Here is a 13,252-nt window from a genome sequence, read left to right as displayed (position 1 = left end):
AAGGCTACTAACTAAATTCAACCAAGAAGACAATTTCAGCTCTGGCTTTGAACGATGTCACTTTTGTGGATGAATTGAACCCCAAGGAAGAGATTGTCAAAAAGCAAAAAGCAATCAACTTGGCTAAATCCCATGAACTATAATTGGAATCTTTTTATTGTCCCCATGTGCCATATTAAATAAGTGCCCCTTAGGACTGGATCAACTCAAGTTTTGCATCTAAACTGCTGTTTGAGATCAAGGCACTCCAGCCAAGAAGAAGAATAAAGAAATATCTCAGAGAAATGGACCAAAAAAAGGGGCAGAGAAATCCAAAGGAAAAACATGTGCAGGTTCCAGGATCTGTGTGCTCTGTGCCTGGGGTCCAGGATCTGTCTGCCTGGAGAGGCTATCCCAACATTAAAAGGGAACTAGTAACAGTATGCAAGATGAGTTAGCTAACTTCAGAAATGGCTTCATTAACATCAAAAACAATGCTTGTGTTGCACGTAGGTACAGTGATTTAATTTCATCAGATTTCATCAGAGACAGAGTTTTTCAGAGAAAGGGGCACAGATGGGTATTTCCAAGGACAGCTGCATTTGTATCTACAGGGACAGAATCCAGGACTAGTTCAAGCACAAAAGTGACAACAGGCCTGTCCCTGGCCACTCCTCTCCCGTCACCCCTTCCAAAGGCCAGAACTCCCCGCTGCACTCTGTTTCAGAGGCTCCATCTCGAACACGGGGCTGTGCTACCGCTGACCGCCCCTGCTTGGTTGCACAGCAACCGAGAGCTGAACTCTCTGTCATATTGATCCTGAGCCCAAGAACCGGGGGATCATTCCAAGGTCACGTTATCAACAACAGAACCCCCTGAACAAAGAGGTTACTGGTATCACTGTTAGGGTCTTTAAAGCTTGGGATGTCCATTTAAATTAGAGGCTGAAAAAAGTACCCCAGAGGAAACAAAAATCAATATTCTTCATGGGCTTTCAATCAGAGCAGTGTGACCACCCCTTTTAAATCCAGGCACAAGGTTAGAACAAGTCTGTGAATCTTTAATTGAATACTTGTCTTCAGGAGGCAAAAGCATTTTTTTTTTTAAAGAATATACTATCAGAACAGTTCTTTGAATTAATGGGAACAACACAGCATGTGTGGGCAGAGAGGGAGGGCAGTACGAACTCACCTCTTGGGAATGGAAGTTGTAGATAAAAGCAATTGGCAAAGACATAAGATATTCAGCTCCCCAGAACCCAAATTTCCTCTTATATTCTAGATGGAAAATGATACATCCAAACGATAAGTATTGAAAATGTTATGTTGGCAGGAGAATGTCCTTATTGTTACCAAGTTTTAAGCATAAAATGCTTGTCCACCTTTTACCGACCTGTTACATAACTTTAAAGATTTGATCATTTCAGCATTTAATACAGTCCACTTAATTTTAGGATCCCAAGAAACCAATGCATTGTGTAATGTTGACACATTCGCGGTACTTTTAGAAAAGGAATGGGTTTATTTTTACCTTGCCATCTGGAACAGTGTCATCAAATATTCCCTCTAAAGATTTCTTTACAGCATCACTTCCCTCACCGAACACCTGCATATACAAAAGTATCATCTTAAAAAGGCCTGTCGGCAAGAGGGCAAATGAAGCATGGGAAGGGGGATGGAAAATGAGCGTGGCTCTTGGAACACATGACAGAAGTCTCCAGATCCTCCTATATCAGCTCCATAAATAGGGAACGTAATTCATGGTAGCAGACCAGGAAAAACATGATCCTCTATCTGGATCACTTCCCATAACTCTAACAAACTCAAAAGAAAAAAGAAGAAAAGAAAAAGTTGGCTTCTAGATCTGGATAATTCATTTTGTTGTAAAGAAAATAAGCTTTTGCAAAAGCAATGGACTAGATTTGCTCACATTGAACAGTTTCCACAATTCCCTCACATATACAATCAGATATTCACCAACGACTAGTTTACTTTTCATACTCTGCTGAGCAGAACCTGAGACTATCCATTTATAGTGCTTTCCGTAACATCCCAGAAAAGGTTTTCTTAATTAAAGAAAAAGAAAAAAAAAAAAACAGAAATTTGTCTGTTCTTTGAAATTAAATGAATTCTGTTCAGTAGTCAAAATCTAAACATGTCGACAAGAGAAAGTTTTATATTCTGGCTCTAAACCAGCCAGGTACTATCAGGATAATACACATGATTAAGAAAAAGCCTTTCTCACGATGCAAATGAGATAGATAGAAACACACCATTTGTGTCCATTTCAGAGTCCTGAATTAACAAGTAGATTTCTGTTGGTATGCTCATGGCTAAGTAGAAAGTTTTTATAAACCCTCACTTTAAGAGACAGGAACAAGAATTGCTTCGAGGAAATGGTATCGTCCTTTGATTTTTGAAATACGTTAAAACATTCTCTTGGACCTCATTTAACTTGAGGCATCTATTTCAGCAGCCATGGACTCTGACACAAGCTGGCCCCGATAAAGTTACCACCGCATGAACCAAGGCTTGTGACAGAAAAGACGTTCAAACCCAGTTCCCAACTGCCAAGTCCTGGCATGTATTTTAGTGGGTGCTCTGAGTCACCTGCCATCACAGGAGGATTCACGCAAAACGCCACCACCACCTGCCAAAGGGAGGGGAGAAATCCTAGTGGCGAATGTCTTCCTTCTGTACGTACGTTTCGTCCAGAGACATCAAGTCTCTTGCGTGAGTGTTTTGATAAAACAGTGACTTTCCTCCACACCGTTTCTTCTTCAGGTTTACACAGAAGCAAAACCTGGTAGCAGACTTGATGCTCTGCCTTCTCCAAGGACCACAGACCAAACGGCACGAATGCTCAGTCTGAGGCTCACTTATCACCTGCTCATCTGGTCTCCTGCAACGTCCATCAGCGACACAGAATACCCACGTTTAAACAGTGAGTGTGGTGGTCAGTTAGGAACGTAGGACGACACTTTTCAGGACTGTCTCTTCTAAATTTCAGTTCTTGTGTAAACTAATGGCTGGAACTGTCAGAACAAACAATGAGGGATCTTTTTATCAAAGTAGTCAGTTGGCTTCTCACTCTGCATAAGGGCACAGAGTGAACAGGTCAAACTGGGAATCCTAGCCATGACCTCCAAGATGCTCAGTGCTTCACTTTTCGGCCACCATAACCCATGAATCCAACATTCTCCTTCTCCTGAAAAGACCAAGACCCATGCTCCTTCAGTCCCTAAAGCACGAGCAAGCAGTCCCGGAGCCACTTGCTTCACAAAGCCAAAGAAGAAGGACAATGACAATGGAGAGAAGTTCCTAGAAGTGACTCTAGCAGGATGGCGGTCTTGGCAAAAAGGGATAAAAAGGACAAGGCCACAGCACGTGGCTATCAGAGGACTGACCCTGTGGTACACCTCTCGGTGATGCCATTCGTGAGGTACCGAGATCCCCTTCGAGCCCCAGCATCTGGGTAGAAGGGCATCATGGCAGTGGTGAGGACTCTCAGACTCCTGATTTCTCATACTGGAAGACAAGGGAACTCCCCATTTCATGTCAACCCCAAAAAGCTAATGGCAGAGGAACAATCTGACCTCCCCGGAGGCCACCTTTGATCCAGCGCCAGAAGCAGCTTAAAAAGCCCTGTGCTCAGGTGCCCACTTGGCTTCATCAACAAGCCCCGCTTTTTTCCGAAGACTCAGGATGAATTGTGCACTTTCAGGAGGTCTGTAATTAGCCAGGGTTTGCAAAGGATGCAGGTGGGAGACTGGAGCTTGGTGATAGACTAATAGCAGAGTTCAAAGTCATGAGTACACATTAGCTATTAAAAGCGTCTAGTACAACCAACGTCTTTGTGTCAGTGAGCTGATTCGAAATACCACCCAGTACCAATAAATCACCACACATGCACATGCATCCCAAGTTGAGGTGGCCATGGAAGCAATCTGTGCTTGCTCTTTCGCCCACCCTGGAACCCACCTGGTTGATGCTGGGGCGTCCCTGCTTCTTTTTGGAGGTAGTGTCCAGACCCCAAAGGGAAGAAAACCTGCTCCTTCGCTTGCTTGCGGATCTGGACATGGCCTGAGTACGACGTCTCACTCCGGTCTCACCAGTGCGTGCTGCCACCTGAGGTCGTCGAGGAACAGCATCGACAAGAGAAACGCGTCAGGACCGCTCACCTCTTCCTCAAGGTCCCTACTAAGTTACACGCCCAGGGAGCATCCCTCTCCTTGCTAGAGGGATGCTGCCCGTTCGTGAATGACTTAATAAAGCCAGTTACATCTTCAAATTCATAAAAATTTTAAAAAAGACCAACCATACCTCCATCATGCCAGCCCATCACCAAAGCAGTTAATCTGTGACTCCCATATATTGGGACTTTGAGGGCCCTTCATGGAGTCCAAATATAATTGAAAGGTTGGCAAACTCAACCACTGTCTGAAACCATCAGGAAAACAGTAATATATAAAATAACAATATGACGCGTATGTAATGTTTCCAAGAATTCAATGCCCTTCTGGTCACAGGACTGAGCTCTAGCAGCAAGTTGAGCTAACCATACGATCTTGAGATTCTCCCTAAATGCTCTAGAGCTGTTTCTACATTCTAGAAGAATGGTGTCTGAGTGTCGGCAAAAATAGCGAAAACGATACCTCTCAGTTCCTGTGATTCCACATGAAATCTCAGTGTACCAATTCTTCTATTTAGTTTTCTCAGAACGACACAATTTCCTTCGTAGGGAAGTGATGGTTGTCCCCCTATATCATTCTCCCTCTAGCTCGGTCAGAGAAACCCCACACGTAGCTGAGCACATGACTACCCAACGCTGACTTATTTTCCTTTGTAGCAGGACATGGGCCTGTGACTAACTTCCAGTCAACGGGAGCTAAGCAGAAGGGCTATTTGTCATCTCCAGGAACCGTCCTTAAGAGGAGGGAGGGAGCTCCGTTATCTTTCACTTCTCTCCTTCCGGACAAAGGAAGGTCCGTGGGTTAACTCTTCTAGGACATTCAGACAGAACCCTTTTCACGGTTTTTAGAACAAGAAGATGGACGGGACCCAAGTCCAGGAAAATGGTGAAGCCACCTTATTAGCCTTACATGTCCCATGTTTAGATACAAGGGAATAAAAGTTCTATTTTGTTTAAAAAAAAAAAAAAAAAGCAGTGGGGAGCAGGAGCTCCACTCTGTTGAGATATTTGCAAGATGCCAACAGCCCAGACCAATATTTCAGAGAGGAACACCCCAAGTTCAAATCTGCTTCTATACAAACTGCTCAAGTAGACACTGAATCTCTGTGAGGATCCCACAAAGTCCTTCCCAGGCCAACATTCGTGCTCGCAGTGTATCCATAGGTTAAAAGCAAAGTCCCAGGAACTTGAGGGAACTTCTGCCAGGAAATCTCAATAGGCCACCCACAGGCTCTCCTTTCAAATAAGGGAGTGCCAGGAGGTACAGCGAGTCAGACTTGAAATGAAACCTCCCCACCCGTCCTTTGTTGCTGGAGATGAGTCTTGGAACCTACTTGTCACAGATTCCCACACGGGCAACTCCCAGTGTGGTGGGTGCCAACTGGCATCAGACTGGGGGATGAAACCCCGTTGGGGAACAAGAGGGGCCCCCCAGCTGTCAGCACGTTGGTTAGAAGGCACGCCTCTCTGGGGTTTTCAGCACTGACAGGGTAAATACCCTGGATGCTCCATGAGTAGACTGGCAAAGACACTAAAAAGGAATCAGAACAGCTTCCCTGCAAAGGTATTAGAGGGGGAAGATTTTGGTCCCAAATGAAGATAGGAAGATGAGGAAGCGGTCTTATATTTTCCGAGCTTGAGGCATGTAAAAACGCGGCATCCAACACCACGTTAGAGAAAGAGGTCTAGACTAGGATTGTGCTCAAGGGGATGAGGGGGACAAAATCACAGACCAAAAGACACGTGTTTACTTTAAATAGATACACATTTTCTCTTCCCTATTTTCATCGCTTTCTGAGTCAAAGGTAAACAAAAGCTGCAAAAGGAATAAATTATAATGTGCTGACATACATACATGCACACATGACGATTTCAGTATCAGATAAGCTTATCATCACAAAATGAGGCTAGGAACCAATAAATAAGTGGTGTGAAAGTTAAAAGTCTGAGAGGAAACAAAAATGCCTATTCGGTCTCATTATTTGTATATCTACTTATAAATAGATAAATCTATCCGTAGATACACAGACACCTACAGACAGTCATATACAAATATATGGCTGTTGTATCACTGTTTATATATATATATATATATGTATTATTACCTTGTTCACTTCCTTCATAGCATACATCAATACCTGCACCTACCCTGTCTATTTAACTGCTTACTCATTTATTATGCATCTCTCCCCATAAGAATCTCCAATAGGAAAAGAACTCTGAGTTGTTTGCTGCTATAACCCTAATCATAAGAAGAATAAATGACATATGCCAGGCCTCACATGTATTTGCTGATTCAATGAATAAAATACATAAACCAACATCACAAAGCAAAAGCAGAGGGAAGCCTGGGTGGCTCAACTGGTTAAGTGGCCGACTTTGGCTCAGGTCATGGTTTTGTGTTTCATGAGTTCGAGCCCCACGTTAGACTCAGTGCTAACGGCTAGGAGCCTGGGACCCGCTTTGGATTCTGTATCTCCCCCTCCCTCCCCCTCTCTCCCCCTCCCCTGCTCCTGCTCTGTCTCAGTCTCTCTCTCTCTCTCTCTCAAAAATAAGTAAACATAAAAAAAAAAAAAGCAAAAGCAGAGATCCTACATATAACACGGTCACAACAGTAATTCTTTACAATTTTAGAAAGACAGAGTCCAGCAGAGAAACTTACACAACGTAAATGTTCTCAGTTACCGGCTGACCAGTTGGTTGAGTCTGTTTAACAAATGGGCCCTTCACTAGGGGTTCTCACAGTAACTATGCTGCACTGCTGGGGGCCCTGTAAACTGCAAAAGTAACTGCTACCCCCAACACAATAATGACTCAAAATAAGCAAAGGGATTTACAGGGGGGGAAAAAAAAAGCTGGCAAAAGAACTAGCAGACAAGAGCTCAAGAGTTTCTCAATGATCTTTGCCCAGACAATGCCTCCCTTTGTGGCCAGGACCTGATTACTCTATCATTCTGCTCATCTGTGCAAACAAGAACAATGATAACCTTCTTTCAAAGAGTACAGCGGGGACCCTTCAGTTAATTACTGCAAATCACTGAGCATTATGGGAAGCCCTCCTGGTGAATGGGGCTTAAATTGTAGCCCAAATCTCCCCGCCCACCCCCAGCCCGCCTGCCCTCACACCTCCTCCTCCCTTGCCCCTCACTTAAAAGAAGAAAAAAAATAAGTCTGGACAAAGGCTAAATTGAAACATGTTTCAATGAGGGGTGGGGGGGGACCTCTCTGGGGTCAAATGACAAGGAGTAGAGGAAAAAATAAGTATCTAATAAATCAGACTGTAAAGTTCCCTTCCTGGGATCTCCTACAGGAACTGGAACAACAAACAGGGGCAGACACCTAACCGGCCTGCTGAACTTGTTCTGTGTGAAGTGAAACCCCTCGTGGAAAAGAGAAGTTTGTGAGGACACACGGGCATATAGACACCCAGACTCACACTGCAGCTGAGGACGGTCGGGGGTAAGGAAAAGGAAGCTGAACATAAGGACTTAAATACGTTTCTTAAGGGGTGCCTGGATGGCTCAGTCAGTTAAGAGTCCGACCTCGGCTCAGGTCATGATCTCACGGTCCGCGAGTTCGAGCCCTGTGTCGGGCTCTCTACAGTCAGTGCAGAGCCCTCTTTGGATCCTCTGTCTCCCTCTCTCTCTGCACCTCCCCTGCTTGCCCTTCTCTCTCAAAAATAAATAAACCTAAATAAATAAATAAATATTCTTCTTTAAAGTCACTGACCAAAACGCCTAAATTACTAACCCTCCCATCCCTATCTTCAGCTGGCCAGATTTTAACAGTCTGCCCATCCAAATAAAAGTACACACAAATCACAGATATTGAGATAGAGGCAATTAGAGGGTCTGAAGATAAGTTATGGAAGGATAATAATAAAGTTAGCTCCAATGGCTTTGAAGAAATTAAGGCAAAGAAGTTTTAGATAGATAGCAAACTTATTCTCTCCCAAATCTATCAGGCCCAGTAACAGGAAAAAGTCATTTGGATGCTTGGGGTTTAGAATTAATACGGACTCTGCATCACTGGAGGCATGAGCTCTCTTACAAAAATGCCACTTCAATCTACGACATTCTTACCATGCAGTAGACAAGAATTTTTATTATTATTATTATTTTTTAATTAATTAATTTATTTTTTTTGCAGAATACACAAACTGAGATTTGGTCAAGTTACAAATTGGTGTCTGGGTCTCAGATAAATAGTCCTAGAGCCTCAAACTGAAAAACATTTGGAAAACTTATTCATCACAGCACACTGACCCATTACTAAGAAAAAAAAAAAAAAGCACTTAACAGCTATATGAAGAGGTGGGAGACCAAGAAAGACCAAGAGCTGAGTCGTAATTAGCAGAACAAATCAGGGTGCCAGTTTTAATAAGTCCAGAAATTGGTTTAAGACTTCTTTAAAAATGTAAATCTACCCCTAATTATCTGAATGATGACGCTAATCTATTTATAAAGAATACAAACGCCTTTGAATTGCAGCTCTGAATTCAATTGAAGGGTACAGCTGACGAGGGGAGGCAAGCCAAACCCAGCAGAGCTAAGGTTTTCCAAAGCAGTTTCTGGAACCTGAGACTTAACATTTAATTCCACAGCAAATGTGCTAAGGTGCAGTACATTTTAAGTGGGTGTTGACTTGGATGGGCTGAAACCATGTTACTCGCAATAGCAATTTTTGAGAAGAAAGGAGCCAAACGTACATAAAGCTGTTCGCAATTTAGCAAGTACATAAAATTACAGATTGCAAACACACAACACAACGATGCAATCTGCCGTTCCGGAGGTCAGATGCAAATTCTCCTTCCCAAGCAAATACATATGTTGGGCTGGAAAATCATGGAAGATCTTTACTTTCCTCAAATGCAGCAGGTACAGTTATGACTGTAAAGAACGGATTTCTGAAATGACAGTATTTAAAAATAAAATGAAAGGAAGATCACCAAAGAGATCTGTGTTCAATATATGGGGTGTGTGTGTGTGTGTGTGTGTGTGTGTGTGTGTGTGTGAGAAAGACAGAGAGAGAGAGAGAGAGAGAGAGAATGCATTTCCGTATGAGAGACCTCTCCGCTTAACATTTCCATAAGGTTAATATAAAAAAAAACTGTATTTGGATTAAAACCAGAACACTGCCTAAAGAGGACATCAGTTACGAACAAACACTACATGCAGAGATCTCTTAAGATAATACCTTTCCTATTTTCTTTGCACAATAATTTAGGCCCCATCAAGAGAGGCTTAAGGAATACATTTCAGAACAGACTCAAATGAAGATCTGTACCCACCGCAGAGGACATGTCAGAAATCCACACCCAGCAGTGAACTAGAAAAACACTTCAGCGGCTCCTGTCAAGTCCTGCTCAGGATTAATAGTAAAGAGAAATATTTCTTAAAAACACACCGGCTTCGACTCACCAGGGCATGGAAGGATGATACAGAGAAGATTCCAAGGCGGCCCATTGCCACTTTCGTTGGTCGGCTTGCAAAAGCAAGTAGCCTTTTGGGGTTTGGCAGTTCCCCACCTTGGAGGCTAGCTAAGTAACAGCGGTAACGAAACAGGTCCATTTGGAACTGCTCGAGATTCTGCTCCCAAACGAAGATCTACGGTGGTGAAAATATGGAAAAAGGAAAGGCGAGGAAAAGGGAAAACAGGTGTTAACAGCTTCATCCCACACAAATGTTACAAAACCACACGTTGTCAAGGTATTGATTTTAATCCTAAGGGGTAAACCACAGGTACCCCGAATTTCTTAGGGAACAGCATCTCAAGTATCACTGTTTTCGTAGCTTACACGTTTTTTTCACAAAGACCCACAGTCATAATTCGGTCTGGTAAACAGAAAGTACATGTCAGCTGCTCTGTGTCCTCTGGTTACAATGTCATGTTTCTGGGCTTTCTAGGCCATCAGCTCCAAGCTCTGGGCCACAAACCCAAGGGAAGTAAAATCTGCAGGGTTTTTACCACTGGAGAATTATAGGACTTACCAGGAGATGACCTTTCATAGGAAGACAAAGAGAAAAAGAAAAGGGAGGTGAATTAAAGATCAGAGCCCAACAGCTTTTGGGAACAGGGGAGTGGCACACGGCCCACGGTGGGAGGCAGAAAACACTAGAAGGTGAAGACCCAGGCTCTGGAATAAATTTCCAACCACAGAGTGCGTCCAAGATATTTCCTCGCTTTTCAGAGTGGCAAAACGATACCTACTTCCTAAGACTGAAGTGATATTTAGATGAGATAATGCAAGAATAAACTTGGCACAGGATGTGGTATATAGCCAAGGCTCAGTGATGTTAATGATGACGTGGACAGTGGTTAATGGCCGATGTCTACTTTTTACTGTGACTTATGCATGTTCGCAGCAGTGTTCACAACGGCCAAAAAGTGGAAACAGCCAACATGGCCCATCAACGGACAAACGGATAAGCAAACTGTGGTGAGTGTGGGCAACGAATCATAGCCGTAAAAGGGAATGAAGAACTGACTGATGTACCCTACGATGTGGGTCCATCCCAAAGCGTGACGTGAAGTGAAGGAATTCAGACGCAAAAGGTCACATGTTGTGTAATTCCACTTGTATAAAAACATCCGAAATTGGGGAATCCGTAGAGGCAGCATGCCAGGAGCACAGGGGAGCAATTTAACAGGTATGGAGTTTCCTTCTGGGGTGAATGACAACGTCTGGGAACTAGACACAGGTTGTGGTTGCTCAATACTGTGGACGTATGACATGCAACTGGCTTGTACGCCTTAACATGGTTAATCGCATGCTACGTGAATTTTGCCTCAATGAAAACAAAGACAGCGCCAGGTAACAGAGGGAGAGAAACCACGGGAAACCAGCTGGTGGCCCACACCATCCACTGTTCCATTCCTGAAACTCACTGATTCCCACGATGATTTCCTAACCGTTAAGACAAAGTTTCAAAGCGCGACTAGATGGCTCATCGCAGACTTTGAAACAATTGAGTAGAAGGCACAACCTTCCTGTTACCTCGTGACGGCTTTCTTTTCTTAGCATGAAATATACTTACTTATGATCCTATACTGCAGCTACGCACACCTTTTTTCAAACACACTCCACCTTGCCGAAATTGCCTAAATTTGCATCTCCCCACAGCAGAGCTCACCCGTGAACCGGACAAGGTGGGAAGGAAAACCGGCAGACGTGGCGATGACAGAGATGCCCCAGAATAGCACAGCAGTGGTGGTGGGAGCGGGGGCAGCTCCTCTATTAGATTTCTGTCTCCCGTTCAATGTAATATTGTTCCCTTCAGCTCGTAACAATCGGCTGCGAACGACGGGTGAGGAACGCTGACAGTCACAATAAAGAATTCAGCAGCCCGGATGACAGGCTGACAAGATAAGCGATGATGCTCCGTGATGCCAAGACGTGGAGGCACTTGAAAGACCCATAACGATCCCGCCCAAGTCGAAACACGGAAGGACGATTACCTGATCTAATATAGTCTTCTTCTTCTTCGAATCGGTGACCGAAGACAGCTGCATTTCGCCCATTTTCTTCATCTTCTCATCCATATCAATCTTCTGTTCCAGTTTTTTGATCTCGGACTTCAGGAGCCGGAGCGTGTCCTCTTTGTGGTGATGTCTCGCCACGGCAGCCGCGCAGGCAGAGTGGATGGCGGTGATCCAGTTTTCGAGCTCCGTCTGGCTGGTGGTCTGTAAGGGGGGCGGGGGGGGCAAGAAGAAACAGCTGCCTCTTAGGTTATCGGCAGTGGACCAGGGGCGTTTCGAGAGAAGCAATGGCACGGAGTCAAGGTGACGGGTCTGGACACCTCATGAGTAAGGCTAACCTTCCTGACCTCCTCCTGCAGACAGTACATTAGGCCTTAGGCCAGACGAACTGCACCCACCCCCAGCCCCCAAGAGCTGTCTGGAAGGAGGCCTCCTCCGTGTCTGCTCACTCTGTGTACTCCCTGAACTCACTTGTTGTGATGGAATGATCGTGTGCATCTCCCCCAAATGCAAAGGTTGAAATTCTCACCCCCAGAGTGGTGTTAGAGGACGAGGCCTTGGGGAGAGGATTAGGTCATGAGGGCAGGGTCTTCATGCAGGGGATTAGTGCTCTTATAAAAAGGCCAGAGAGGGGGCGCCTGGGTGGCGCAGTCGGTTAGGTGTCCGACTTCAGCCAGGTCACGATCTCGCGGTCTGTGAGTTTGAGCCCCGCGTCAGGCTCTGGGCTGATGGCTCGGAGCCTGGAGCCTGTTTCCGATTCTGTGTCTCCCTCTCTCTCTGCCCCTCCCCCGTTCATGCTCTGGCTCTCTCTGTCCCTAAAATAAATAAACGTTGAAAAAAAAAAAATTAAAAAAAAAAAAGGCCAGAGAGGGGCGCCTGGGTGGCTCAGTCGGTTAAGCATCCGACTTCGGCTCAGGTCATGATCTCACGGTCCGTGAGTTCGAGCCCCGTGTCGGGCTCTGTGCTGACAGCTCAGAGCCTGGAGCCTGCTTGGGATTCTGTGTCTCCCTCTCTCTCTCTGCCCCTCCACCACTCATGCTGTGTCTCTCTCTGTTTCAAAAATAAATAAACATTAAAAAAAAAAATTAAAAAAAAAAAAAGGCCAGAGAGCTAACTAGTCCCCTTCTGCCGAGTGAGGACCCAGCGAGAAGACAGCATTTACGAATCAGGGAGCGGGCCTGCCCCTCCCATGCTGCCACCCTGAACTTGGACTTCCAGCCTCCAGAATGTGAGAAATAAACGTCTGTCATTTATAAGCCACCTGTTTATTTATCCGTTTGTTATAGCAGTCCAAATTAAGACGCCTGTATATGTGATAATCCTACACAAAGAGCTTAGTTTCTAGTTAACAGGGTTGCTACGAAGCAAAGGTCAGTTTCCAGAGAGGGATGTGTGGTTCCAAAGTAGGAATGAGGCCGAGGGACGTTACTGGCCAAGGAAGGCACAACAGCCCTGCCCCCAGTGAACTGCTGTGACCCAAATCCAAAGGCCCTATGCCAGAGTCAAGCAGCAATGACACAACTAGGGTTGTGGAAGAAGTTCAAGGCAGCCAGATGCAGTATTATGTTCGGAGACACACGGGAGTACCCAGGAAGAGGGGCCA

The 13,252-nt window shown here is 44.8% G+C and overlaps 1 protein-coding gene across 12 annotated transcripts in view; it reads right to left on the bottom strand.

Moving 5' to 3' along the window:
• The window catches only part of TIAM1 (TIAM Rac1 associated GEF 1), a 399,670-nt gene that overhangs the window by 87,559 nt on the left and 298,859 nt on the right, over window positions 1-13,252 (bottom strand). For 11 of the 12 annotated variants that reach the window (XM_045036687.1, XM_045036692.1, XM_045036693.1 and 8 more), the window contains 4 exons: window positions 11,629-11,853; window positions 9,591-9,776; window positions 3,960-4,106; window positions 1,510-1,584 (listed from right to left, as the gene is read on the bottom strand). In XM_045036687.1, the coding sequence (XP_044892622.1) occupies window positions 1,510-1,584; window positions 3,960-4,106; window positions 9,591-9,776; window positions 11,629-11,853 (633 nt within the window). The remainder of the gene's footprint in view (window positions 1-1,509; window positions 1,585-3,959; window positions 4,107-9,590; window positions 9,777-11,628; window positions 11,854-13,252) is intronic. The other variant, XM_045036691.1, reaches the window with a different exon arrangement.

The sequence above is a fragment of the Felis catus genome, chromosome C2 (genome assembly GCF_018350175.1).
Source record: "Felis catus isolate Fca126 chromosome C2, F.catus_Fca126_mat1.0, whole genome shotgun sequence".
Classification (NCBI taxonomy): domain Eukaryota; kingdom Metazoa; phylum Chordata; class Mammalia; order Carnivora; family Felidae; genus Felis; species Felis catus.
Note: the sequence above shows the minus strand (reverse complement) of the source record. Positions and strands in the feature narration are given on the sequence as shown.